General features: G+C 43.5%; 3 protein-coding genes across 4 annotated transcripts; 2 read left to right on the forward strand and 1 right to left on the reverse strand.

Moving 5' to 3' along the window:
* The first annotated feature begins 1140 nt into the window (after window positions 1-1140).
* Window positions 1141-6192, forward strand: LOC310856178 (uncharacterized protein). The gene is made up of 5 exons (XM_083761422.1): window positions 1141-1689; window positions 2014-2126; window positions 2446-2514; window positions 3097-3243; window positions 4469-6192. Exons 1-5 carry the CDS (start codon window positions 1677-1679, stop codon window positions 4811-4813), a joined length of 687 nt encoding a protein of 228 aa, XP_083617548.1. The 5' UTR covers window positions 1141-1676; the 3' UTR covers window positions 4814-6192.
* Window positions 6193-9436: 3244 nt separating this feature from the next.
* On the forward strand, window positions 9437-19388 carry grwd1 (glutamate-rich WD repeat containing 1). Its single transcript, XM_083761405.1, has 7 exons — window positions 9437-9752; window positions 11521-11638; window positions 12047-12218; window positions 12666-12876; window positions 14994-15139; window positions 16635-16826; window positions 18723-19388. Exons 1-7 carry the CDS (start codon window positions 9500-9502, stop codon window positions 19029-19031), a joined length of 1401 nt encoding a protein of 466 aa, XP_083617531.1. The 5' UTR covers window positions 9437-9499; the 3' UTR covers window positions 19032-19388.
* A 1047-nt stretch (window positions 19389-20435) lies between these two features.
* Window positions 20436-25120, reverse strand: cdc42ep5 (CDC42 effector protein (Rho GTPase binding) 5). Of its 2 annotated transcripts, XM_083760727.1 has the most exons (3): window positions 24979-25120; window positions 24267-24344; window positions 20436-22520 (listed from the first exon to the last, which is right to left on the reverse strand). In XM_083760727.1, exon 3 carries the CDS (start codon window positions 22516-22518, stop codon window positions 21535-21537), a length of 984 nt encoding a protein of 327 aa, XP_083616853.1. In that variant the 5' UTR covers window positions 22519-22520; window positions 24267-24344; window positions 24979-25120; the 3' UTR covers window positions 20436-21534. The 2 variants fall into 2 exon arrangements, with proteins under 2 accessions (XP_083616853.1, XP_083616852.1); XM_083760726.1 differs by lacking the exon at window positions 24267-24344.
* Between the last annotated feature and the right edge of the window lie 904 nt (window positions 25121-26024).

Raw genomic sequence — 26024 nt, forward strand, 5'->3', positions numbered from 1 at the left:
TCTGTAATACAAACAGAGAACAAGAAGAATGCATTTCAGTGCCAGTAATCAGTTGCACATTTACTTAAAACTGTCTTGGCTTGGTTAATAAGCAACTGCATGCAGCAGACTTTCTTAAGTGGACTTTCGGTTTTCGGATATAGAGAACTTTCGGTTTTGATGATACCTCGGGGAGCGGCAGAATGCTGTGTTCTAGTTTGTCTTCGCTATAGGACTTACCCCTCTGGAAAACCACTGCACTGCTTGTCTTGGCAAGCGTCCACCACTAAAAGAAGGATATACTCGAGAATGAAAATGTATTTAAGATTGACATACAGTAGGGGGAAACACCTTTCAACCTTCCCTTCTGTTGATGAACTTGTATCTCCCTGAAGTACAGCTGCGCGTCAGCAGAACACAATGGGGCAGTTTCAAAGGGCTATATAAATAACCAGACAGACGGGCAGGCCCGGGCCCGGAGCCCGGGACAAGACAGGGCAGGAGGGGAGTGCATGGGCCACGGCTGCGCACCAAGTCGTGTTGTCTGTGAATTATAACTATGTCATCGGCACATGACTCTAACATCACCCGCAACTGGAGCTCCATTTGAACATGTTGACTCCAGCTCTCTCTCTCTCTCTCTCTCTCTCTCTCTCTCTCTCTCTCTCTCTCTCACTCACTCGCTCAAGATTAAGATTTATTAACTGTGGCTGTTACTGTAAGTTACAATCCTTGTCCCGTGTCCGTCTGTCCCATTTAAAAGACCCGTTTCTCTTGTCATGGAATGACTAAACGGGATGGGTAATTACTCACGGGCACTGGAGGAGGGGGAAAAGGAAACACATTGAGAATGGAGACCCTCGTGTCGCAGTGGTATGGGACGGCGGGGGTGTTGAGAAGAGTCCGGAGGCCGGTGGGGGGGGGGGGGGAGCAAATGAAAAACATACGCTCCAAATATATGACTAAGCCCTAGGTTGGGGCGGGGGGGGGGGGGTAAGTAGGGGGGTATAAAGGAAAGAGCAGGGGGGAGGGGGCTAGAGACAGTCAATGGTGAGGTAAAACGTGTGGCGGTGGGAGGGGCCCACACTTAAGGGGCTAGACAAGCAAGCAAGCAGCACTTTCACTTTATTCGACCAGCCTCTGTCTCTGAGTGAGCACACTCACACTCTCTCCGGGCTGCCTAGAGGGGAAGAAAGAGGGAGAGAGAAAGAGAGAAGAGGAGGTCTGTGTGTGTGTGTGTGTGTCTCTCGCTCTATCCATTAACAACTGTCTATAGAGCGAGACGGAGAGGAGTGACTCGAATTAGGCCGGTCTGAAAAATACTGGGTCAACAGGGGGAAAGAAAACAGGGACACAGATAAAGGGGGGGGAAAGGAGATAGAAAAGGAATTGGTACTGGGAGTCTGTCAAGCTTGAGTTGGGTAAATCCAAAGTCTGGAGGAGCAATAAGAAGATAAAGATTTGGGAAGTTTCAAAGGAACAAAAGGAGGACTGTAGATAAAGACATGTCAACAACAGTGCTGGGGGACTGAGGAGCCGCAGAGAGAAGAGACGCACGCAGCAACGATCTTTGTGTCAAAGACCTCACCACCACTGAGGAGAGGGGAAACCAGACTGACACCGAAAGAAGCTTTCTGCAAAGCGGCGACACGCAACAAGAGACATGGACAACTGTCCCTTCTTATTCAGATAAAAGGATGTTACTGCCAGGTGAGAAATGATTCACGTTGTGCATGTTCACAGCAGGGTTTGCAATTTTTTGTTCTGCAGATGTAGGGAAAATATTAATACTGAAAGTTGCATTCACTATTTTTTCATATATATATGCCCATTTTATTTTCAATTTTAACTCCATTAGTAATTCCAAGTAATTCCAACAAATGTGTATTGTAATTTAAAAATATATATACATACAGTAGATGAAGCAGGGAGTACTTTGTGTGTGTTTACCATGTTGCAAACCACAGAAAGTTTCCATCTACCCTATCTGAAACTCTCTCTCCCCATCTCTCTGTCTCTCTCCATATCATACAGTTTTATTGTTACTATCACTCTCGACAGTCCAATGTGGGGTCTGTGATTGGGACCCCGACCGGGAGAGTTTCGAAAGCATGAAGTCAACCATCGACTCCAACCTAAATGGATTTGTAAGTAAAGTGTGTTTATCAATTAATGAACAAGCAGGCCAGCGCTGTTATCTGTTATCTCTGTTATCTTATTGTATCATTGTTATCTGAAATACGTGTGATAAATGCACTGCTGCTAATGACCACTCCCACTAGCCTAATAGCAGAAGGTCATGCTGGGCTAGGGTGTCTATGAGTTAGACACATTTTGGCTGAACTCTGTGGTTCTATTGCTTCCTTCCTACTTCCTATAGTTTACAAAAATGTGCATGTTTTTCCACTTGTCATGCTCACAGTGTGAACATTTACCTGACTCTTCTGTTATCCGTTTCCCGTCTAGCGGACAGTGTTTCCTAAAGATTACCATGTTGACCACCACTACAAGGACAGCATGCTGTGTGCTGACCGGGTAAGTTTATAATTAATTGCATGTCAGCTGCTGTTAAGCAGTAAATACATGTGTAATGGCATGCTTGTGCCTTTGTGTGTGTGTGTGTGTGTGTGTGTGTGTGTGTGTGTGTGTGTGTGGGACCGGGTGTGGTGCGCGTGCGTGCGTGCGTGCATGTGTCACATTTATCTTGAAGAATGTCAGGGCATATCACAATAGTTAATTGCTGCAAATATCAGTGGAACATTAGCCGATGCCAGAGATGAATGTGAACACAACACTTAATGTAAAGTATGTTCTTTTCCTTGACCTCATAGGGAAAGTATATGTTATCTCTTGCTAAATGGATCCACGCCGTCAACTTATGGGAATCGTTCTCTTCCTGTCGTTCTCAAGCTATGTCCACTTTACCACCGTTTGTTTTCTCCGGGGTAAAATAAATAAATATAACACGATTTCACACAGGAAAACAAGTTACACATAGACATGCTGTACTATGTGCAAGGCGGGTCAAAATAAACAATATGAAGTGCAGAAAACAATGCAGAGTCTAAACTGTGTTTGCGAATGTGTCTTAGTTTGGTGCTCTTGTGTCTTCTGCAGTGCTGCGTGTTCCCAGCTGCTGTTATCCTGTCCTATTCTTGGCAGACGCTCCTGAGAAACCTCTGGGATGAGCATCTGAACCACTCCTTCATCCTCGACATCAAACAATCACTGGATAAAATCATACAAAGAAACATTCACACAGAGGTATGTCTTCAAAAGAAAAACCTTCAGGTCGCAGCTTAATTTGACATGAGTGTTTTACTGTGCAACACAATTTGCTACTGCAAGTTGTTTCATGTGATCCTTTCTGTTGTGATCGGTGTATGGATTCAATCATGACGGCTTCTTTGTTGACCTGTAGATCAGTGTCAAATATTGTGACTAGACTCTTTGTAGATTATCTAAAACATTTTTTATAAGATCAGATAAGAACTTTATTGACCCGCAGAAGGAAATGCATGTGTCACAGCAGCAACAGCGGTGAGAATGAGACACAGGGAGAGGCGATAAAAATATATATAATTAACAGACAACTATAAAAGCAAGATAAATTTGAATAAAAAGATAACATACTGAGCTGCTCGCTCCTAGATGTAGAGCGAATGAGGGACCACATGAACAGCTATAGAATAACTATAAATGTACGGCGAATATATGAATGGATGGATATACAGTGCGTCTATTGCTATGCATCTGTCTATCGCCATTTAATATTTGAATGAATATATTTTATGTACAGTCTATCAACAAGGAGTAGTATACAGGTGGTCTATTAAGCCTGCAAGACTTTGTATACTACTAGGATTTTGCAGAGGAAATTATGTTAAAAAATATATATATATATATATTATGCAAAAGTATAGGAGGGAGTATCTGGATGAATATCGAGTACAATCACACCAGTGTTGTTTTTGGCAGCAAATTTCTATTTTAGTTTAGTCATAGTCTTTGGACTGAAACTTAATTTAGTTTTAGTCACATTTTAGTCACCTGGAATGTCTTAGTGTTAGTCTAGTTTTAGTCGACTAAATGTCATAAGATTTTAGTCGAATAAATGTACAGTTGATTAAAATAACTAAAATGTATTTTGGTGGGTCTTGATGCCGTCGTAATGAGTGTTTTTACATATGCTGAAAATAGCCGATCTACAAGCTCACAACGTGTCACGTTGTGAGCCACTAGTCCCTTCCTAACATTTTTGTCTAGTTTTTATTTGTCGACGAAATTGTCAGTATATTTAGTCTTAGTTTTAGTCATCGTAGCTTAGTTTTCATTTAGTTTCCATTTGTTTTTGTCAGTGAAAATAGGTAGTCGACGAACATTTTTCGTCTTAGTTTTAGTCGACGAAAACAACACTGAATCACACACCGACCGAGCACATTCCTCAACCTCTCTGCCCCCTTCCTCCCCCCCCTCCTGTCCCCGGCAGAGCTTCCAGGAGGAGATCGGAGATCTCTCCAACCTGCGTCCGGTCCGTTCCTCCCCGGAGGAGCTGCTCCGCCTGACGTCCCGACTCCTCTCCAGGTGGCTGAACGTGAGCTGCGAGTCGTCCATCGCGACGTGCCCCATCCCCAGCTTGGCCCCCGCCACGGCCGCCGAGAGGACGATATACACCGCCCCGAGAGCGAGGCTGCTCACCACCCGGGAAGTCCACACCCACGTGCCGGAGAGACTGTCCAACGGTGCGGGTCCGCCGCCATCATCCCTGACACTTCTGGATGTTTTTTCCGCCTGGATTCTCTTGCTCTGTGGACGGAACCTGTTGCTGTGGTAACAAAAAAAACAAGAAGGACTCGGTTATAAACTGCCAGGTGCAGAAATCTCTATTTTTATGAACATCTACAGTGTAATCAGTGTGTGTGCGCCACGGCCTCTGCCTATCAGCTCACAGCTTCACGTTGTTGCATATCTCCCGTTGGCTTAGAGGCAGCCAATCATGAAAAAGTGTCCACTACGGTCGCTACTAGAGGTGGTAGCAAATGTAGTCCAGGCGCTGGCAAAACAAAAAAAGGCAGAAAATTAGGGGTGTCTTCTGTGACGCACTAAATGCCGACGGCACAGCATGTGAGTGCGGCGAGCCTGACGAACATGTAAATTACCACCTGCCTCTTATATGGACTACGTTCAGAAGCCTGCCTTTTCGGCGGAGGACCAGAGATGAGGGCATGTACATACACATGGCTACGAGACACCGACTGGCCATCTGACGATGATGCATGAGAGAAGACGACGACTAAATGCGGAAGAGATTTTACTGAGTGGCACTGAGTGATTGTCTTTGATTATACTGTGTGCATCTGTGTACTCATAATGCATCACCTAAGCTTTAATATGAAGTGAACATGCACAGGTTACATTAAATGTTCAAAAGGTAGTTCAAATTTTAGGACACGACAGCGCTCTGTCAGGGTCGATGTCACAGTTTTAATTGCATATCCACACTGTCCAGAGTAAGCCATGAAATCCATCTAGCTAAGCTTTTTTCTGTGCTAACAAGCTGAGCAAGCCACTGCACATAAGGCATTGTCTCTTTCGTGTGAAATGCATTGTTTACAATGAATGTCATGTAAATGTACGTACGTGTGTATAAGACATTTTGGACTATGAATGTATAATTTTGTACATACTAGTGTACATACAAATTAGAGCAATTTACATACAAATATTGTCTGTCTGTTGCTTCTTTGTAGGTTTAATAAACCCGCCTAAACACCAGGTGTCTATAGTAGGCCACTAGGCCCTTTCCCCCGGTCCACTAAATACGTTTGCAGAAAATTGATGATTTGCAATCTCACAATGCGTTCTGTGACACATTGTGAGTTTGCAGATTCTTGCCCCAGAATAGGTTTCATGGGGTTAAGCTGTCTTTGCATTTGAAGGTAGTGTAAGTGATGTTTTTTATTTTTTGTCAAAAGGTTAAAGCTCTATATTGTGATAGTAATCATTGCGAGTTTGTTTAGTAAACCGTTCTCGCCAGCTATTTAATAAAAAATACATTCTCGGGGTGGGTTGCCGCTGTCAGTTTCATCCAATTGGGAGAGCGTGCTCAAATCAGTCTCCCAACTGACAAAATGTCAACTTCAGTTACAATTTTGACTGCTCATTTCTGTCACCACTTGTTTATCCTGTATCTTGTATGAGGTCTCTCTCCTGATTGGATGAAGAAAATGCATTTTCTGTTTACTAAACGGGCTGGCTGGAAAGAAAGGGATGATTACTATGAGAATATATAGAGCAATTGTATCACTTACCAAAACGTTATCACATATGGCACCTTTCGCCTTTATTTAAACACATCATCTAATTTCTAATTCATTGTTTCCCAAAGACTGGGTTGCGGCTCACGGGTGGGTCATGGGAGCTGTCAATTGAGTCGCCAAAAATATTTTATTTTTGGAGGGCCACGTTTTTTTGGGCCAGGCTTCATCTGTCGGCCCGGTGTGTCAACTGGCCAGCCCAGGCCTGCCAGTGTATCCGATACAGACTAAAACGCCTGTGGTCCCGGCCGAGGCTATAGCTACTGACGGACGGAAGTCTGAAAGACGAACCGCATGAGGGAGGAATGCACTTCACATGAAATGTGGCTGTGGACCTGCGACGTGAATGCTACCACAGTCTACTACACAAATACAATCTGTAGCACTTACACAATACACATGCATGCACATGTGATGATACGTTAACGTGATGCATGTCACGCATATATCTTCATGGGCGCTCCCGGAAATACTGACTTCAAACACTTCCCCTCAAGCATTTTATGTTGAATTGTTGCAAAAATGATTGAGAGGAGGAGACTGGATCAGTTACAGTATGGTGTGCTACTGTGCTGTGACAGGTGCTTTTGCACTAAAGTTGGGATATTTTGACTGGATTTACTGAGCAACTATATTGTTTGCCTCTGGCATATCTTAGGCCTCTTCACCCCACATTGGCACCAGTTAATTAATTACATTGTCAATATTGGCCACATATACAGTATAGTTTACATAAACCTCATACATAAATAAATAAACAATACACAATGTACATTTACAAATAATAATCACTATCTAAACCTAACTATATCAATAAAGGCTTCCTAAGATAAAATAAAAAAATAAGATTATAAACTTTTATTTATATAGCACTTTTCAAAAACAAGTTTACAAAGTGCTTCATACATGAAATCCACAAACAAGCAAAGTGTGTAAAACACAATTATAGGCGATTCAACCTAACGGTAAGTACATTGAAGTATAGAAATAGAATTTAAGAATGAACACAGTCTATAGAAATGAGTTTTTAAAAGATAAGCTATGATGTGTTGTCCGGCAAGCAGTAGTATACTGCTATGGTCCTTTAAGCTGCATGCATTCTGTACATAGGCCTACAATATATGATATACAAATAAGCAATTTCTTTAATTTTAACTTAGTTATTATTATTAGCCTATTACTCGAACACCACATGAAATGTTCAACATTTAGCAGGCGGTGACAGGATGAGTGGGCATTAGTCTATTTTGTCCAAAATGTTTTTAAAAAATGTAATATTTGGGATGTGAAGTACGGTATACATGATTTGAAGATGATTGAACATTCGACAATTAAGGCCTATAATATTTCTACAGTCGCTGCAAAACCTGTATATTATCCAATTATTTTGGGCATAAACAAGATGCTAATTAAGGGTTGGTCTGTTAATGATGTCCCATGCATGTTCACATCATGTATACTTTACATGACTTCATACAATTTTTCAAATATATATATATAGATTCATTATTTTTTTTTAATTATTATTTTGACATTTTGGACAAAATAGCCAATTTTGCATCAAAGTGCCTACTTTTCCTTAGTGCCCAGACTGCCCACTCTTGGAGTTATGTACAGTAGGTAGCTATACTAATAGGTAACACATTATGTAGTCTACAGTAGTTAACAGTTAATCACCTTTCTATAACTATGCCAGGAATAGGCCCCTTTCACACTTGTAGCCTAGAAGTGAAAGTGGTCTCACACACACACACACACACACATGCAGTATGCACTTTCATTGGAAGTGGGGAGAAAGCAAGGGGCTTTTATTCCCAAGGGGGGCTTTTACTTAGTTTTCTCAATGCATCTCCATTTTTCCTGTTAGCGGGGCAGGGGCTGGACCGGGCTGGATGCGCCCAGCACCATTGTCAAGCAGTCAGCTGAATTCCAGTAAATGAAAGCGGGCGGGAGAGGCGGAGAGAGGGTGGGGGGGGGGGGGGGGGGGGGACCGGGGGAGTGAGAGAGGGGGGAGAGAGAGAGGGAATGACATGTGAGTAAAGGGCCTGGTGACGAGAGGTTAACATATGTGAGGGTCCTGAGGGAGCAGGGAGGACAGGAGAGATGGGGCCGGGGGCAGGAAGCTGAGGATGTTTAACCACTTAAACTCTGTACTTTACTTAGAGTACAAAAAATAATAATCATTTGTTTGACATTATTGGAAAATGTTTGAAGTGTGCCACCACAATGCCACCAAAATGTGGAACGCCCTACCAACAGTCATTAAGACATGCGAGTCCCTTGACTCCTTAAAAACCACTCTCAAAGGGCACCTATGGAAGGCTGCAATTCGAAACTGCATGGCCCCCGTAAAATCTGAAGCTCCCACGGCACACCCACCCCTTTTTCCCCTCACTGTATGTTTTCTTTTCCCTTTTTATCCTTTATGATGATTTCCTGTTCTTTGGCTATATAGAAGTGTATATTTGTACGTCTCTAAATGTTATGATGAATTAAACAATGTGGACCCTCTCCTCTTGTAAACAAGTGTAGTGCTTTATTGGGTCGTCCACTCACAGTTTTTGCATTGAGTTGTGCTTGAAATGTACTGTAATTCTGCAAACTGTTAATAAATACTATTAGTACAGTACAATAGTGCAAATGTCAGATGAGATATAATGTTATTTTGTAGTTATTTTATTTTTGGAAATTCTGGGATTGTTTTAATTCATTCATTCATTCATTCGTTCATTCATTTGCAACGATGCCAGGAAAAAGTCCCAGATCAGTAGGCTGAATAGCCTCGGTCCCAGTCTATAGCCTCGGTCCCAGCCTTACTCATCTGCTGGAAGATGATTGATTGGCTTCTTGGTTGTCTAGCAACAAGGACAACCAGAAAGCTCCGCAGTAGAAAGCCTGGTTTCAATGTCAAATGCAGATCCGATCTAGAGACCGCCTACTGTATCCGCTAAGTTTCACACACACGGTTCCGTCTCCGCTCTGGACCGGATCTAGAACTTACAACACAAATTGAGACCAAGACAACCCACCAGTCTAGCCAATCACCACCACAGATATGTGAATTCTGGCCAATCACAGCGCCACTCTCTGCCAGGACTATGGGATCACTATGACGTTTTTAAACCACGTGGAAACACGACAACACCACCAGAAGTCAGCAAACTGCTGCAGGCAGCTGTTTCTCTCTCTAAATCCAATCCAAGATGTCTGCGCCCGGGGAAGACACGTTTAGCGAGGAGCACGGCGGCGAGGAGATGGACGAAGTGGACGACATGGACGACGGAGACACTGGCAGCAGCGATGAAGAAGAAGAAGACGAGATGGAGGAACAGGAGACCAAGGAGAAGAGAGACCCGGACGACAAGGTGTACGTCCCCGGCGTACAGACACTGAGGCCCGGACAGGAGCTGGAGATGGACCAGTCTGCCTACCGCATGTACCATGAGTGCCAAACAGGCGAGTCAGTGCATGGCAGCGTGGTGGAAGCTAGTATGTAGCGGATATACTGTCTGTGCAGTACACAATGTTTCACAAACGGTGGTCCGGGACCCATTTGTGGGTCGCGGTTGCGAACCCCCAGTTTGGTTACCACTGAACTAGAGCATAACCGAGGATCAAACTTAGCCCTGGTCCAGTGCGTTAGACTAGAGACTCGCTACAAATACTGCTCTATAAAACAACTAGGTTGTTTGAAAGTTGTGAGGGGGTGAGCACTGGGACACCCTTGGCTTAGTGTGGCTGGGAGACTGTTCCAATTCATTTACACAGGCTGTACTACTTGTTTACCAGTCTAAGAAAAATAAAAAATAACACCACTGCCATTGGGAATAATGGTTGCAAGGAGTTGCATGGCGACCCTCTCGTGTGGTTTGAATTTCTCAATGGAGTAGAGAGAGAGCCCTTACACTGCAGATGGGCTTGTAACAAATGTGACCAAATGACTAATTTGTTACAATTGGTTACATTTGTACACTGTAGGAGTTACACATTGTTAAAAAAAAATGAGGATTTCACTCTTACTGAAGTAGGCTACTTGCATACTGGTATTTCAACTGTTATATACCACAGGGCCTTTCTTTTTATTTCAAGGGCCACACATTTGATATTCACCGGCCTATTTGAAGTTGAACTGATCAATAGTATTTACCAGTAAGACCGACGCCTGAGGGCGAACCACGCATCCGCCTGGGTGACAGCAGACTGCTGGGCAAGCGCTGGCGCTTTTGCATGGGGAGCCAGATCAACATGTGGAATGAATTCTGTACTGGCCACATATGGAGTGTGTCTTGAGTGTACAGGGTTTGAGGAGGTCAGATCAACATATGGAATGCCAGAACAGGTCAGCTCCATATATGGAGATCTAAGGCTGACAGCGGGGACAGTGTCTTGTACAAGGTTTGATGATGAGGGCCCAGGTAAGTGCAGTACTTAGTTCAGACTAGTTAGTCATTGGTCCGACAAACGGCAACCTACCTCAAACCCTAACCTAACCACAAGCACGGGAGCAGCACATGTTCGACATGCGGAACGCATGTCTGAGTAATGCTCCGTCGGAAATCGGAATTACGTGCGGATCCCGGCTCGGATAGGACCGGGCCTTACTTTTCAGGCCTGTTAACGTGTTGAGATTCAGAACGTAAATATTGATGACATCAGGAGGTCGCATTTACTATGACATCAGGGATCTTCATCACTGATGATGTCACAAGACCCAGGCACCATGGGCTTTCCCATGTATGGTTGATTTTGAGTGATACACTGACGGACAGGAAATGCACGATTCCATAGTTAACTTCGACCTTCGGTCGCAAATACTTGTTCATGTAATAATGGTGAAGATTAACTATCCACCATTTAGCTGGGGGTCCCAACTCCCAAGACCCAATGTTGAGAACCACTGCCATTTTTACCCTCTCCGAGTTAAGGCTCATTCATAGTCTGGATCTTCGGCGGTGAGGTGACCACCGCTCCGGTGGTGAGCTGACCACCGGAGCTGAAATAACGTTGAGCGGTGGTGAGTAAAAACAGAGAGAAGGGCTGGAGCGGTGGCGGTGGTTTGCTCTTCACCGCGGCTCGTGACGTCATGTTGTAGGTCGGTGGTCACCTCACCACCGAAAATCCAGACTATGAATAACACTTTACAAAAGTTCAATGTGTGGGTATTGCGCCAATGGGTATCACCAGGAAATCATAATGCTGTTAATTGATTGTTTATCCCTCATAGGTTCTCCCTGTTTGAGCTTTGATGTCTTGAGAGATGCGAATGGAGATGGCAGGGAACAGTATCCCTTGTCAATGCTGCTCTGTGCTGGCACTCAAGCTGACTCTGCTCTCAGTAATAGGTAAGATATAAGACTTATTTGACATACAGTAATAGTAAGTAATACATGCGTAGGCCGTTTTTATTACTTAACACTAACACATATGACAACAACATATGCCAACTACAGTTAGCTGTATTTGCAGCTTCACTAGAGCAGCAGCTAGTCAACCTAGTACCCCAGATATTCTGTATAGGGTTTAAGTGGTTAACAGATTTATTAATTTTTGTTCGTTACTTTATCCATTTTGTTGACCTTTCCGTTTGCAGCTGTAGCTATCTTGCTACTGACCAAATGTCACCTTAGGGACCAATAATGAATGCGGTTTTATTTTATCTTGAGCTTTTCTATGACCGTCCTAAGCTGTACTTGCTCTGCTCTGTTCTCTCTTTCTCTCTCTCTCTCTCTCTCTCTCTCTCTCCCTCTCAGACTTCTTGTCATGCGCATGCGCAACCTCCATGGAACGCAGGTGGAAAAGGAGCAAAAGGACGACGACGAGGAGAGCAGTGAAGAAGAGAGTGAGGACGAGGAGGAGGAGGAGAAGAAGCCTCAGATGGAGCTGGCCATGATGCCTCACTATGGAGGAATCAACAGAGTCAGAGTATGTGGCCCCCGCCGCCTCGTCCCCCAGTATCCACACCTCACTGTGGCCCTGCCTGCCTCGTCCCCCCAGTATCCACACCTCACGTCGTCTGCGTTTGCTTAGTTGTGCTCTAGAAGTCTAGATTAATTAATATAGATCAGTGCTGTCCAAACCATAGAACCTTTTCACAGCAGACATTTTGACAGATGAAGGTTATGTAATTATTTGTGTATACGTTTCATTTAGGCGTTTCTGTGTGCCAGGCATGGAGTTAACTGTACAGCTGTACAGAAGCTGTCCATTGCTGGCACACACCACACACACACACACACACACACACAAACTATACCCACAACAACAACAACTATAATATTAATATGAATGAAAATGAGCGTACCTAAAAAAAAGTACGCGTATATTCCTGGATCATTCCGTCATAAAAGCGTTCTGTCTTTTTGTATCCAGGTGTCGCAGCGTGAGGACCAGTCATTGGCTGCGGTCTGGTCAGACAAGGGTCAGGTGGAGATATTTGACCTACAACCTCAGCTTCAGGCGGTCCACAGCTCCGTCGCCATGGCGGCCTTCATCAAACAGCAGAAGGAGGCCACTCCCCTCTTCAGTTTCTCTGGTCACATGACGGAAGGCTATGCGATTGACTGGTCACCCAAAGTACCCGGTAAGTGGGTTTGGGGGGGCGCTATGTTGAAAGTGAAATGTTTTTAATACATATGCATATGTAGTAGATTAATATGAGAAAGACCCACTCATAAAAGTGTTCGCGGCTCATGCATGTTTAACACATATGATTCTTTAGACAAGTATGCTCGTCCAATTAAATCAATTATACGTGAGGCGCTCTTGGCGAGTATATAAGTCTTAAGGCATTTTATATTGATATAAGAACGCCTCTCTATTTTCCATTTTTGGAATCGCTCCGGTTGCTAGGGCCTCGCTTGCACTGCGTCTGTGCGACCCAAAATACTGCGCTGGTGTTTACTGGTGCAAGGATGGGCGTCGCCTTGCCTCACTAGCATTGGCGTTATTGCTATTAGCACGCGCATCATGGTGGAATTGCTTCTCATCACGTGGCACCCAAGTGCCCACCACTTTTGATTTGCGAGCAACTTTCAAAATGACCACCTCAACAAGATCTACCCACCAAAAAATGTGATATCCCTTGCTGAAAATGTATAGCGGCACATTTGGGATGGGAAATAGAGGGGAGGAAATGGAATTAGTAAGGTTTTTTTTATATGCAACTAACTTGATAATGCAACTGACGTCTGCTCAACACTCTGTCTTAACAAAGTATTGCATTGTGGGTTTGAGCTGACAGGCCCTTTTTTAGGGGCATGCCATGTGGTCTACCTGCACAGCCTTTGTGATCACGATCTACCTTTTGGGCACCCCTGGACCGTTAAGATGTCTAATATATTTCTAACCTCTGTAAAGAGTACATTTTCAAGTATACAATTTCAAAATGCCCTAAACCTTTTCAACACATGATGCAGCTCAACACATGCTGACACATGTTGCTCTAAAGAACAAAAACAAGCTGAGTTCGGTTAAAGTTCAAAAGGTGCCAACTCCAGTCCAGGTGGTAAAGCGGTTTTCATGAAGTCAATAACAAGTCCTACGTCACGTGTAAGGAACCCTGTTTTTGTTTTGTTTTTTACTTTTACTATTGAGTCAATCACATGTACATATCCTTGTTACAAATACATTTTCTTTTCACATTTGTTTCTCACATGTTTCATCATGTCACTGTTGTTAGCTGACTTTGACCCATTTTTTCCCCTTTCTTTTGTGCATACATACAGACATACATCCCTTCACCTATTTCAAAACACAAGAAAACAAAGAAATTAAAAGAGAAAAAAGAGGGTAGGCCCATGTTGGTCTAAAAACTTTAATTTCATTAATTTATCTGTAGACCTATAGGGGTAAGATACATTTAATACAAAATATACAGACAGAGAAAATGAAAGGAACCCTGTTAGGCAAACTTTGTGAACTCCAAGCATACTCCAGACTGGTCCATTTAACCACACCCTGAGGAAGACTCATGCGGGTCGCTTTCTTAAACCTTGACCTAAGTTTTCAGAAAGATCTTGCATTCGGCATTCCCCACATTCCCGGCTTGAAAGGTTTAGCAACGTACAGGTGTAACTGGTCTAAATGGGTTGTTAACCTATGAAAACTGGGAAAGTGTCTTACTGGGATAAAATAGGATTTACGTGATTAATCAAGAAAGACGACACTTGTGCCATATCACAGATATCCTCACGGTGACACCCAGTTGACATTTAGTCTCATATCACATTATAATATATATATTACCAGTCCTAGTTTGTCATGCCCGTAGAAATTAAATAACGGATCATAAACCCTTAATTAATAAATCTGTCATCTTATCTCGTGTTTATGGGGATTAGGCTATGAATGCAAACATTCAAACAGGTAAAGAATATCACTTCTGTGATTGCTGGCTCTGAGAGGGCTAGGAGGTCTATCAGGTGATCTCCATGCACACTCCTGACAAGCAAGGAGAACAGTTAGAAAGCCTCAGGGTATATACTGTACAACATTATAAACCAAAACAAATTGTCAATTTTTCAAAAAGTAAAAAAAGATATCTATGTAGGATATTGATTTTGGCCATGACTAAATCATTGTTTTCCGACGGTAGTGCTGGTTAACCATTGCAACCAATTTTTTTCCCCGTTTGAATTAAAAAGGGAGTATGGTTGATTGATGATGATGTGTGACTCCCTTGCTGTGTTTAAACAACAGGCCGTCTGGTCAGTGGCGACTGCAAGAAGAACATTCACGTGTGGGAGCCCCAGGAGGGGGGCACCGCCTGGAAGATTGACCAGCGGCCGTTCAGCTCACACAGCAAATCTGTGGAGGACCTGCAGTGGTCGCCTACAGAAGCCACGGTACGTTGTATACTCAAGAAGCAGCTGCTCTGATTTATCCCATTCTGGGCCGGGAACCCTTTTTGGTGTTTTAAGCATTGTGTTATGCTTTAGCTATTTAAAAATAGCAGATCTACAAGCTCATAGCGCGGCACCGAGTGCTGCGCTACGAGCTTGTAGGTCTGCTATTTTTGAAAATGTAGTGCAAATCTTTGAATATATATTCTTTCAGAGCCAACGTTTTTGAGTGGTGCAACCACTCCAAGGAACAGCTTTGTCCTTATGTCCCAACCTTATGTCCTAACCTATGTGACTGTCCCGATGTTTAGAGTACCAATAGGGGGTGCTGTTGCACCACTCGCTTCAGACTGGTCCGATTTTTAACTCAAATCTTTGCTTCTGGGGGGGTCCCTGGAACAACATATTTTCAGATGGGGTTCGACGGCCAATTACATATAATCTTGGGGGTCCTTGACATGAAAATGTTTGAGAACGACTGACATAGAAACATTGGTTTTTCAGAAAACTGTCTAAGGATTTAGAAGACATTTGTAGAATCGTTCCCAGGTCATATAGCAATGGATCATGCTTCTAGTGTTGCTTTCTAAGTTTCTACCAATAGCACTTGCCATCAGATGGCACTGTTGCCAACTTCCATTTTTCTAAATCTTTTACCCACCGACCCGGTGTGCTCCACCCTGTTCCAATATCTCTTAACTATAATCCAAGACGGAAATAGCAAGACATGATCTCAGGTTTACTTCCCGTATCTGTGTGAAGTGGGTGGACACCTTTTTATTTTTTAGGATATGGGATGCAGGTTGGAGTCTAGTCATTCCAATGGAAGAGTGAACGTGAACACAGCTTCTGAATCATTCTTTAGCTCCATGGATACTGAACAAAAATATTGGACCTGATCATCACAAGCCACACAATATTATCTTTTCATACTAAAATGGCTTTTTTCAGAGAGACAAATCATGAGAGAACCTACTGTATTATAGACCTTTCTCTGTCCCCAGACCCCAACAACGCACTATTTTCTTAGTGTGAGGCGGCTTGATGTGCAAGTACACCTCTTGAACATGATGATGTTATGTCACAGGACTCAACTCCCAATCCAACCATTGCTGGGTGCCTTGCATTTTTTATAATCTTTGGTATGACTCCGCCAGGGATTCACTGCAAACCTCCCAGTCCCCGGGGCGGACGGTAAAGGATCACACATGTACCATGTTGAGCATTGTCCATCACTACTTTGGTGTAGTCTAGTTGGCTTACTTCCTGTGCCACTGGTATATACTGTAGGTATGAGAGACGCTTGTAGTCAGCTTTTCCAGTCAGACGAAATTTGGTTTAGATGGAACTAAATGCACTAAAACTAGATTATGTGGAATGTCATCCACGTATTGATGAGATTCAGTTCCTTGTTTAGGATAGCTAGGTTAAAAGCTACAGTTTTTTTTTGGCTAGTGAAAAGCTACAGTTTTGTGCTACTCTCTCCTTTCGTTCCCAGGTCTTTGCGTCCTGTTCAGTGGATCGATCGATCCGTGTCTGGGACGTCCGTGCCCCGCCCAACTCCATGCTTTCGGCCAATGAGGCACATGCCTCAGACGTCAACGTCATCAGCTGGAACCGGAGTGAACCATTCATACTGTCGGGAGGTGACGACGGCATCCTAAAAGTCTGGGACCTTCGGCAGTTCCAGGTAAAACCACCATTGACTGTCATTGTAAAGTTACATGTCAAGAGGGTATACACCATACGATATGTGGAGGTACTTTGGCCTTGTGGCAGCGTGCACAAGACATTTGACAGTGATCGGTCCAGTGGTTTGCTAGACTGGCTGCGGACACACATACAGACACACACAGACTCACCTAGATGGCTAGACTCCTGCAGAATCACCAGAGGAGACTACTGCATCCATCTCCAACATACTGCTCCTGACCCTGGGTTGTTGACACAATGGGTTATATCTTGTGCCAACCCTTATCCCTAAACTAATTTGCCATTTTTTTAAAACATTTTAAAAAGCCTTTTAACCCATTTTGGGCGGGAACCCCTTTTGGTGTTTCAAGCATTCTGTTATACTTTAGCTATTGGAAAATAGCAGATCTACAAGCTCATAGCGCGCCACCGAGTGGCGCGCTATGAACATGTAGGTCTGCTATTTTTGAAAAATCGTAAAAATGTGGCCCAAATCTTTGAATAGCTAATGGTATATATTCTTTCAGAGCGAACGCTTTTTTTTATTTCGACGTCAGGCCTAAATGGGTTCAAATAGCCGATCTACAAGCTCACAATGTCTCGATGTAGATCGATAGTTGAACTATTTTAAAATGTTTTTCAAAATGGCAAAATGCGTTTTAGGGATAAGGGTGGTGCAAGATGGAGCACCACAATCTAATCTCATCATCTCTATCTCTCTTGTCCTTGTTACTCAGTGGTTTAAACACACAGGTCCCCTGTTTCTATCTTCATGATATTCGTGAAGGGCGTAAGAGTTTCAAGAAAGCCAGTCCCGAGATAATGGTCTCTCTCACTGCACGCAGCGGGAAAAAGATGGAGAAGATATTGTCCCAGTCGGTTTATCAGTCATGATCAGTTTAGGTGTAAAGCCCAGCTCAGAGCCTAGATGGGTGAAACTCCCTGTGGCTTATTTGAGATAAATTCATAATGTAGGTCCTAAGGATAGAACTAGTAGCACTAGCAAGTGCACTAGTCCACTAACTATTAACAATAATGTTTTTTTTGTTTTGTTTTTGTACAAGCTGTTGGTCCATTCCGTTCCCATTGTGTATGACGTAGAAAGTGGTTTGGTCGGGGGCCCTGCATTCAGTGATAATACGAAATATAAACAAATACAGTATATTAGAATATTTCAATAATTTGTTAGTAAAACATTCCTGTGTGAATTGAGCCTCTTTGCATCCTCCTGTTTAATGTATTAGCTTGTCTATCAACAAAAAAATCCTTTTCACATTTTAACTGAAAATGGTGTCGAATCGACAGATGGTCTGCAAAAAGTGGACCTAGGTTTTTACGGCATGTCTCTTGGGAGGCGAGCTGTCTAGAAGTGAGTCTGTCTTTCAGGCTACCCTGGTGCAAATATACAGAGCAAGTAGGCCTACCTTAGTGACTAAGCTACTTGCTCTGTATATTTGCAAAAGAAATGTGTGGAATAGTACAAGGCTTAGTCCACAGTCCACACATTTCTTTTTCACATGTTTCATATTTTTTGAAATAAGTAATTGGATAAATATGAGTATGGATGAAAGTCATTGTGGCTCGGATCAGGCTGAAACCTTGCCCAAACATGGAGTCATGTGCCATGGATAAATTATAGATGACTGATGTCATAACTTGGCCCTATGGAAGTATGAGATCCACATGGAAGCCAGTCCACGCCATCCAAACCATCTTTAAAACCCATTTTGGGCGGGAACCCCTTTTGGTGTTTTAAACATTATGTTATAATTTAGCTATTGAAAAATCGCAGATCTGCTATTTTTTTAATTTATTTCAGAAAAATGGAGGATTTAGATTTCGAGGTCAGGCCTAAATGGATTAAATACAGATGTCTGTGTGTTTTGTTTTTTAGTCGGGGCGTCCCGTGGCCAGCTTCAAGCAGCACAGCGCCCCCATCACGTCGGTGGAGTGGAACCCCGTGGACTCCAGCGTGTTCGCCGCCGCGGGCGCCGACGACGTCGTCAGCCAGTGGGATCTCTCCGTGGAGTCGTGCGACGTGGGCGCCCGGGCGGAGGGCGTGAGGAACCTGCCCCCGCAGCTGCTGTTCCTGCACCAGGGGCAGTCGGAGGTCAAGGAGATCCACTGGCATCCACAGCTACCGGGGGTCATGATATCCACGGCCCTGTCAGGGTTCAACCTGTTCAGGACAATATCGGTGTAGTGTGTGTGTGTGTGTGTGAGTTAGTATCAGTGTAGCACTGAGTGTGACAGAGAGAAAGTGATTGTAAATTCATGCCAGCAAATGAAGGTGTTGAAGTGTGTGTGTGTGTGTGTGTGTGTGTGTGTGAGAGAGGGAGAGAGAGAGAGATGTGCGCATGTATCTAAAGTACATGCTTGATATGTACAATACTGTTGTATCATATTGGAGCTTATGTTTAGTCAGTCACTGGCTGTCTACTCTTATACTATACATTCGAATCTTCATAATATACAATCTGAAAGTCAACAATGATTGAATTATGAATTTTCTTAAATTTCTTAAAAAAGTCGTTTTGGTTTCACAGGACAACACATTGGCTCCAACTACCATGTAATGTATTTTTACATTAAAATTAAACACTTTTCAACACTATTCGGTTGTGTGAAGAGCTTATTGTACCGGGAGGAGTGCACCTTCCCTGTTTTTCAGCATTATGGTTTTGGTTTTATGGTCACGGCCCACAGGTACGTACTTTGTGTAGGGCTGAAGAGCTTGTTTAAAAACCTGGAAGAATTCCAAAGGCCCCTGTGGCCCATAGATGATTGTACTTTTTATGGATTGTTACTTTGCTGATGTAAAATGTGTTTCATGTGACATTTTCACGACATCCTCACCGTAGAATAATTCTGGTTCAAAATCTGTTAGTATGTTTCCCTAAACAATTTAAGCCCTAGCTATTGGTATCAGACCAATAGTGAAAACAGCCCGTCTACAAGACCACCACAATGCAAAGCATTGCAACTGCAGTGATGGGAGATTAATCGGCAAACACATCTGTATCGGACGTTTTTAGATTAATCAGACCGATTAATTGGCCTGTCTTTACAGATAAACAAGCCCAAAGTAACAGCTTTGACAGATCTACAAGCTCACAATATTAAATGTAAAGGGATTTAAGTTAAATCTGATTTGCCTAAGCCTGCAGTGCAGACACCCTGTTACATGTATTTTTCAGAATGGACAATTACTAGTTTTTCATTACAGAATGAGATCACCGTAATATCGGTTATCGGCAATTAATTATATCGGATATCGGCCAAAATGTCTCATCGGCACATCCCTAATTGCAACGCTTTGAGTTTGTAGATTGGATAGCTTTTTTTTGTAACAGCAGGTGACATGCAGCAAATGTTACGGCTCATAAGGAATCGAACCAGAGCCTTTCTGCCAGGCAGTAGAGCCCATGTGATTCCATTATTGGGTCTCCGGCGCCGCCCTATTTTACGTTTTTGACATGCCTAAAATCGTAACGGCAGGTTGAAAGTGGGCAGTGTTGGGAGCTTCCTGTAGACGCGTCTATCCAGTGAGGTATGCTTTTTGTTTGGGACAAGAATAAAGACATGGTAAACCAGATCTATTCCCAGTTCCGTTGTTTTATTGATTTGATTTCTTTCCCCCCCCACAAACCCACAATATAACATGTAGGAAAAGGCACCTTTTCTCCAGCATAGAAATACTCCCAGTTTGCCAGCATTCCCAACTGGATCAATTGAATGAGATGAACATCGACTGTTCAAATGGTCCGAGAAGAGGCATCATGTGTAAGCTTGTGCAAAAATAAGCGCACTATTGGTCCCGATATACAATCGAACATTGTAGTTTAACAGATTACTTTGAGATTGTCAGTGGTCATATGTGTTACCTACCCACCCCAAAAAGAAGAGAAAAACTTTGTTGGGCCATTTTGGTAAGTCTACCAAATGCAGGCAGACTGATCATGACTCAAGACTGCACACAGATTTAGAATGTGACTAGTTCACAGTAATATAAAATACACAGGATATCTTTATTTTATATAATATCACTTTTTGGTTTGAAAGTCACAAAATTGGAAGGCTAGTCGACTGACACAAACATTCTCCAATCTGGACTAAGATAAAAACATGCAATATGAAAAGAAACTTAAGACAACATAATAGCACAGTACATAATACAGCTCCCTTTAAGGCACGTTATATATATAAAAACTCTTTTGTAATAAACTTTAAACCTGCTAAAAATGAAGCACAAACACTAGACCTGCTTCTGACTTTAAAATGTCACAAGCGTCATTCAATTTGCCTGAATCAAACTTTCCACTGAGCATCAGTTTTACAGCGAGGCTTCCAGATGCCTGGAATGAATCAAAAGTGCTTACAAAAGCTATGCTTTTGTTCTGCTTTGTTTAAACCGACAGAGGCAATACTTTATAACGTCTCTTATCAAATGTAAAGTTTGAAGATGTGTTTTCCAGTTGAAGAACTTCGTCTGCACGGTTGAAGGTGAAGATTTAGGTCCCCGTAAAACACCTTTGATTGTCATGTCCAGCTTTGTGTTCGGGAATATTCTCCACGTAAACCCAACCTCCCTTTTGTATGACATGGAAAAATTTGGAATCGAGAAACATAATGCTACTATACTATACTATACAAGATTCACTTTTGACAGCAAAGATGGCTTTTCACGAGAGCCATGCGGATTCCCCCTATAGGCCGATCTCGTCGTCAAACTCGTCCTCAAACGTGTAACCTCTGCTGTCGTCCCCCCCTTCCTCCTCCTCCTCCTCGTCGGAGTCAGTCTCTGAGTGACAGCTGTCAACCCTCCTCCTGTCCAATGGCGTCACTCCTTCATATTCCGAGCTGTGCGACGACGAGGCGGGACTGGGTGGCACTTCCGCTTTGTGATTGGTCGCCTCCGCGTCGCCTACTCCTCCTACGCTGCTGACCGGGGGGGGGTGAGTAGTACCACGCTTGACCTCCCCCGGCACGGTCGGACTGCCGCACTCCAGCTCGTCGTCGTCCTGGAAGTCAAAGCCCTGGCCCTCCTCTTCCTCGGAGGCCTGGCGAATGATCTCCTCTCTCTTGTCACTGAATCTCACCTTTGGCCGCAGCCCCTTTGGCTTGGTCCCGTTTTCCTCCGCTGTCCTACCCCCGTCGACCGGCTCGTCGTTGTCCACCGGCTGATTCCCGTTCAACTCGTTCTGCGCGCCGCCCATCGACCCCTCGTCGGACGCCGCCTTGCACTGATTTGTTTCAGGCGTGCCGGCGGCGCCGCCGTTGGGAGTAAACACCTCTTCTTCGTTGGTGCTCGTCCAGTCAGAGTCGAGGCCCAGTCCGTCCATCACCCCCAGAATGTCTCCGAGCATAGACGGGCCCAGGTCCAGGTCCAGATCATAAGTGAAGGAAGACACGGACCCCGAGTGCTGAATCCCGTCGCCTTCCAGGCTTCCGAGGTCATCTGCTGCTTTTGGACCGTCGTCGTCGACCGTCGTCTGAGAGTCGATGGCGCCCGGCATGTTCCCCGGAGCATTCTGGTCGGGGCCCGCCGGGCCGTGACTCGACAGGAACGAGGTGTCGCCAAAGGCGTCGCCTCCCCTGCCGATGTGCATGGTGTGGCGGAAGTCGCCGAGGGGGGCCGAGATCATGGTCGGGTCCAGGCGAGAAGCCCGGGACGACTTGTGGAGTGGCATGACTGGAGAAACGGAAAAAGGGCATCATGAGTAAATGAGTAAACAGTGTACGATAGAATGCGTTTGAATGACTTCAATTGGACGACGAGTCTGTCGAAGCAATGTAATGCAAATCAGCAATACACAGTTTAGACTGTTGCTCAATATATGTGATGTCAAGAAACTATCTGCTTCAACACGTATTCTCCTGCTGTTATGTTTGGCCGGGAGTGCACTCCCACGGTTTTCCCAATACGTAGTTGCGATTGTGCCATAAGGTAGACATGATGTATTGTGAGAGGTCTATATTTATTTTGGACACAGCAGTAGAGAGGACAACCATCCTATCACCACCTATCTATATTAAAAATGGCTATTATGGGAGGGCGAAGGTGTGAGGGCTGTGTGTGATACTCTCCATCAGCCCAGACTCTAGATGCGAGGTCTGCATAGCGGCCCAAACCTCTAGAAGGCATGTCACATGGCATTACGTCTGTCTATCTTCTTCGGAGCGAAAAACAAAAACAGTTGCTACTTGCTAGAGTATATATTATATACTTGCTGTCTTTGACATCACACTTCACAAACATGCTGTTAGCAACAGTCTACAAAAACTGTACCCACACCCACAGACTGCATTCCTTTGCTTCACCAAGCATTGATAATAGTGTTGAACTTTTGACCAGAGACCCTGAAATAATTGCTCCCACATTGATTGATCCAAAACACATTCTTTTCTTTTGATGGGGGCAAGGGGTATACAGAGGGATAGAAGAAATGCACGCGCAGAAGAATATTATAAAGGAGGGGGGCCATTTCTGGCTGGAACATAAAGTTCCTACGTCGATGACAGAAGGGAATGAAGCTATTTGTAACATCTGTGTTTTCCCATTATAATTAAAAAGGGTCAAAGCGTACTCATGCAGGCCCAATGCCAAGTTTACTGAATCCCCCCCCCCCCCCCCCCCGACAAGATCAAAGTGCAATCTGAAAGTTCAGAGTCAGACTAGGGTCTCTCTACAGTAGACATTGTCCTGAATTTGCACACCTGAAATAACAAAATTGGATCACAGATATAGGCTACAGTAGAAAGAACGCAAAACCATTAAATCTGTACTGCACTTCCTCCATGATCTTTATAGAATCACAGATGCCATATGGCTCCGAACCACACAGTCCTTTCTCTAGGATTCCAATGATGTTAAGTTCCTCTGGGAAGCTAAATATATTAATGCCATGTAATGTAACTTAATGGATTGTGACATCATGGTAGTCCAAAGACCACAAATGCACGTCTCTTGAGCTTGGGGGGCAGTATTCGTGTTCGTACCCACTGAGCTACACAGGAAATGATCTACTATATATAGTACTGTTAGCTTATTGTACGTCACTCCGAAATGTACATTAACTACTGAAATTCCACTGAAAATAATGAGTGGCTGTGTTTCAGAAGAGTGTGAGTGTTGCAGCAGAGCTGGACAAATTGACAGCCATATGTTAACTGGCCTGGCTGCAATGCAGTGACAGGCCAGCATGGAAACATCAAGTATGTTGTGCAAGAGTGTGTGTGTGTGTGTGTGTGTGTGTGTGTGTGTGTGTGTGTGTGTGTGTGTGTGTGTGTGTGTGTGTGTGTGTGTGTGTGTGTGTGTGTGTGTGTGTGTGTGTGTGTGTGTGTGTGAGAAACCAGAGAGCTTTGTGGATCTGATACTGCTGTGAAAACCATGCTGGGACTTGTACGTGAGACACGCGCATGCAACGCAAGCACATACTTCTCTCTGGATTGTTACCCCGAGGGTCTATAAGGGAGAAAACAGTTGACGAGGCCTTTCGCTTCAAAAGACTATCACCTGGTGGTAATATTAGAGCCCGTATTAGGTAATGCAGTTAGTGTGTACCATCTGTGTTGTCACATTAGGTATAGCATCATGTGTGATCATCAACTAAACATACAGCCTTTTAGTGTCAAGGTAAGAAAGCACACCATATTGTAATAATAAGTCTGATATACGTCTATATGACATAACCTAAAACAAATGTCATGACTAACAAATACAAGTTTAACAAAAAATATTTACCAGTCAAATTGTGTTGTCAGAATGTGTCCATACTCTGACTCTGTACTACTGTACTGTGTACTTGTGCGACTGTCTCTGTCACAGTTGTGTGCGTGTATTTTGGGAGGGGGGCTCATTGCTTAGTGCTTACCCCCTTATCCTGCCCCCCACGCCCCCCCCCCCCTCACCCCCTTCTTTCCCCGCTCCCTCCCTCCCAATTCCATTTCTCAATCAAATACCCAAAGGAAAGACATACATGATAATATATTGTACAACTTGGATGCGAACCACGGAGCACTACTACTGTAACACCTAAAGCATGAGAGACGCATAGGAATAATCGGTGGAAATATCAAGTTACTGTGTGTGACTGTTTACCCCCCTAAAAAGAGAAAAAAGAAACACTGAAAGTTTTGGGAAAACTTACTTTGAAGTGTGTACTCTGGTATTTGGCAGCCTTCTTCTTCGATATCCCAATTTTCATCTGTCTTTTTGGGGTGTCTTTCTTTCTCTTTCCTCAGACTCGGCTTTTCTCTCTCTGCTCGCTCTTTTCCTCAACGTCGTTTCACTCTCTGGGTGAATTTTCGATTTTTTTTTTTCCTAAGGGATGGGCAAAAGAGGCTGAAGCCGGATTATACTTCGCGGCGGGGCGGTGTCTTGCGCCGAGAATAGCCGATCTACACGCTCACGACGCGTTGCGTCCGCGACGCATCGTGAGCTTGTAGATCGGCTATTGTCGGCCACGCGACACCGCTGTGCGACGCAGTATATAACTTAAAGGCTGAGGAAGTGACGCCGACATTTAATAGGGAGTGAGTAAGAAAGTTCTGAACAGTTTGGAATTCTCAGGCCTATAAAATGATCATGAGCCCTCACTTGGATTATTTTATTTGTACCAACATACATAACTGCAACACACATAACTATATTATTGTGTTGTTAACACATTTACTGTTTTTGATTGTCTTTCTTTGACTCTCATCATGTTCCTTTATTTCCAAGCCTTTAGTCAGTGTATTGATGTATTCTTTCTTGCACATGTATCAACATAACTGCATTATGCTATTTATATTATGTAATACATTTTGTACCAACATACCGGTAACTGCATTATTTAATTTATATTTTGTAATATATTTATTTCTTGTGTAATGTTTGTGTTAATTATTTTATATGATATTACAATAATGTAAAGCAGTGAAAGCACTTTAAACAACATATTATCTGCAGCTCATGAATTAAATGTGTTTTAGTATAAAGACTAGTTTAATTAACTGATTCATTGATCTAGATTTAAAAGTAGCCTAATATAAAACAGGATAAGCAGTTTTCTCAAAACATAGCCTTACCATTATTGTCTCAAATTATTAGTGTATATAACTTTGACAACACTTGCATGCTCACATGAGTTTATTAGCACTATCTCAAAACAGTGAATCTATGTTGTCTAGCTAGCCTACTACTCAAACGTTT

This window comes from Protomyctophum parallelum (assembly GCF_964188405.1).
Source record: "Protomyctophum parallelum genome assembly, chromosome: 3".
Classification (NCBI taxonomy): domain Eukaryota; kingdom Metazoa; phylum Chordata; class Actinopteri; order Myctophiformes; family Myctophidae; genus Protomyctophum; species Protomyctophum parallelum.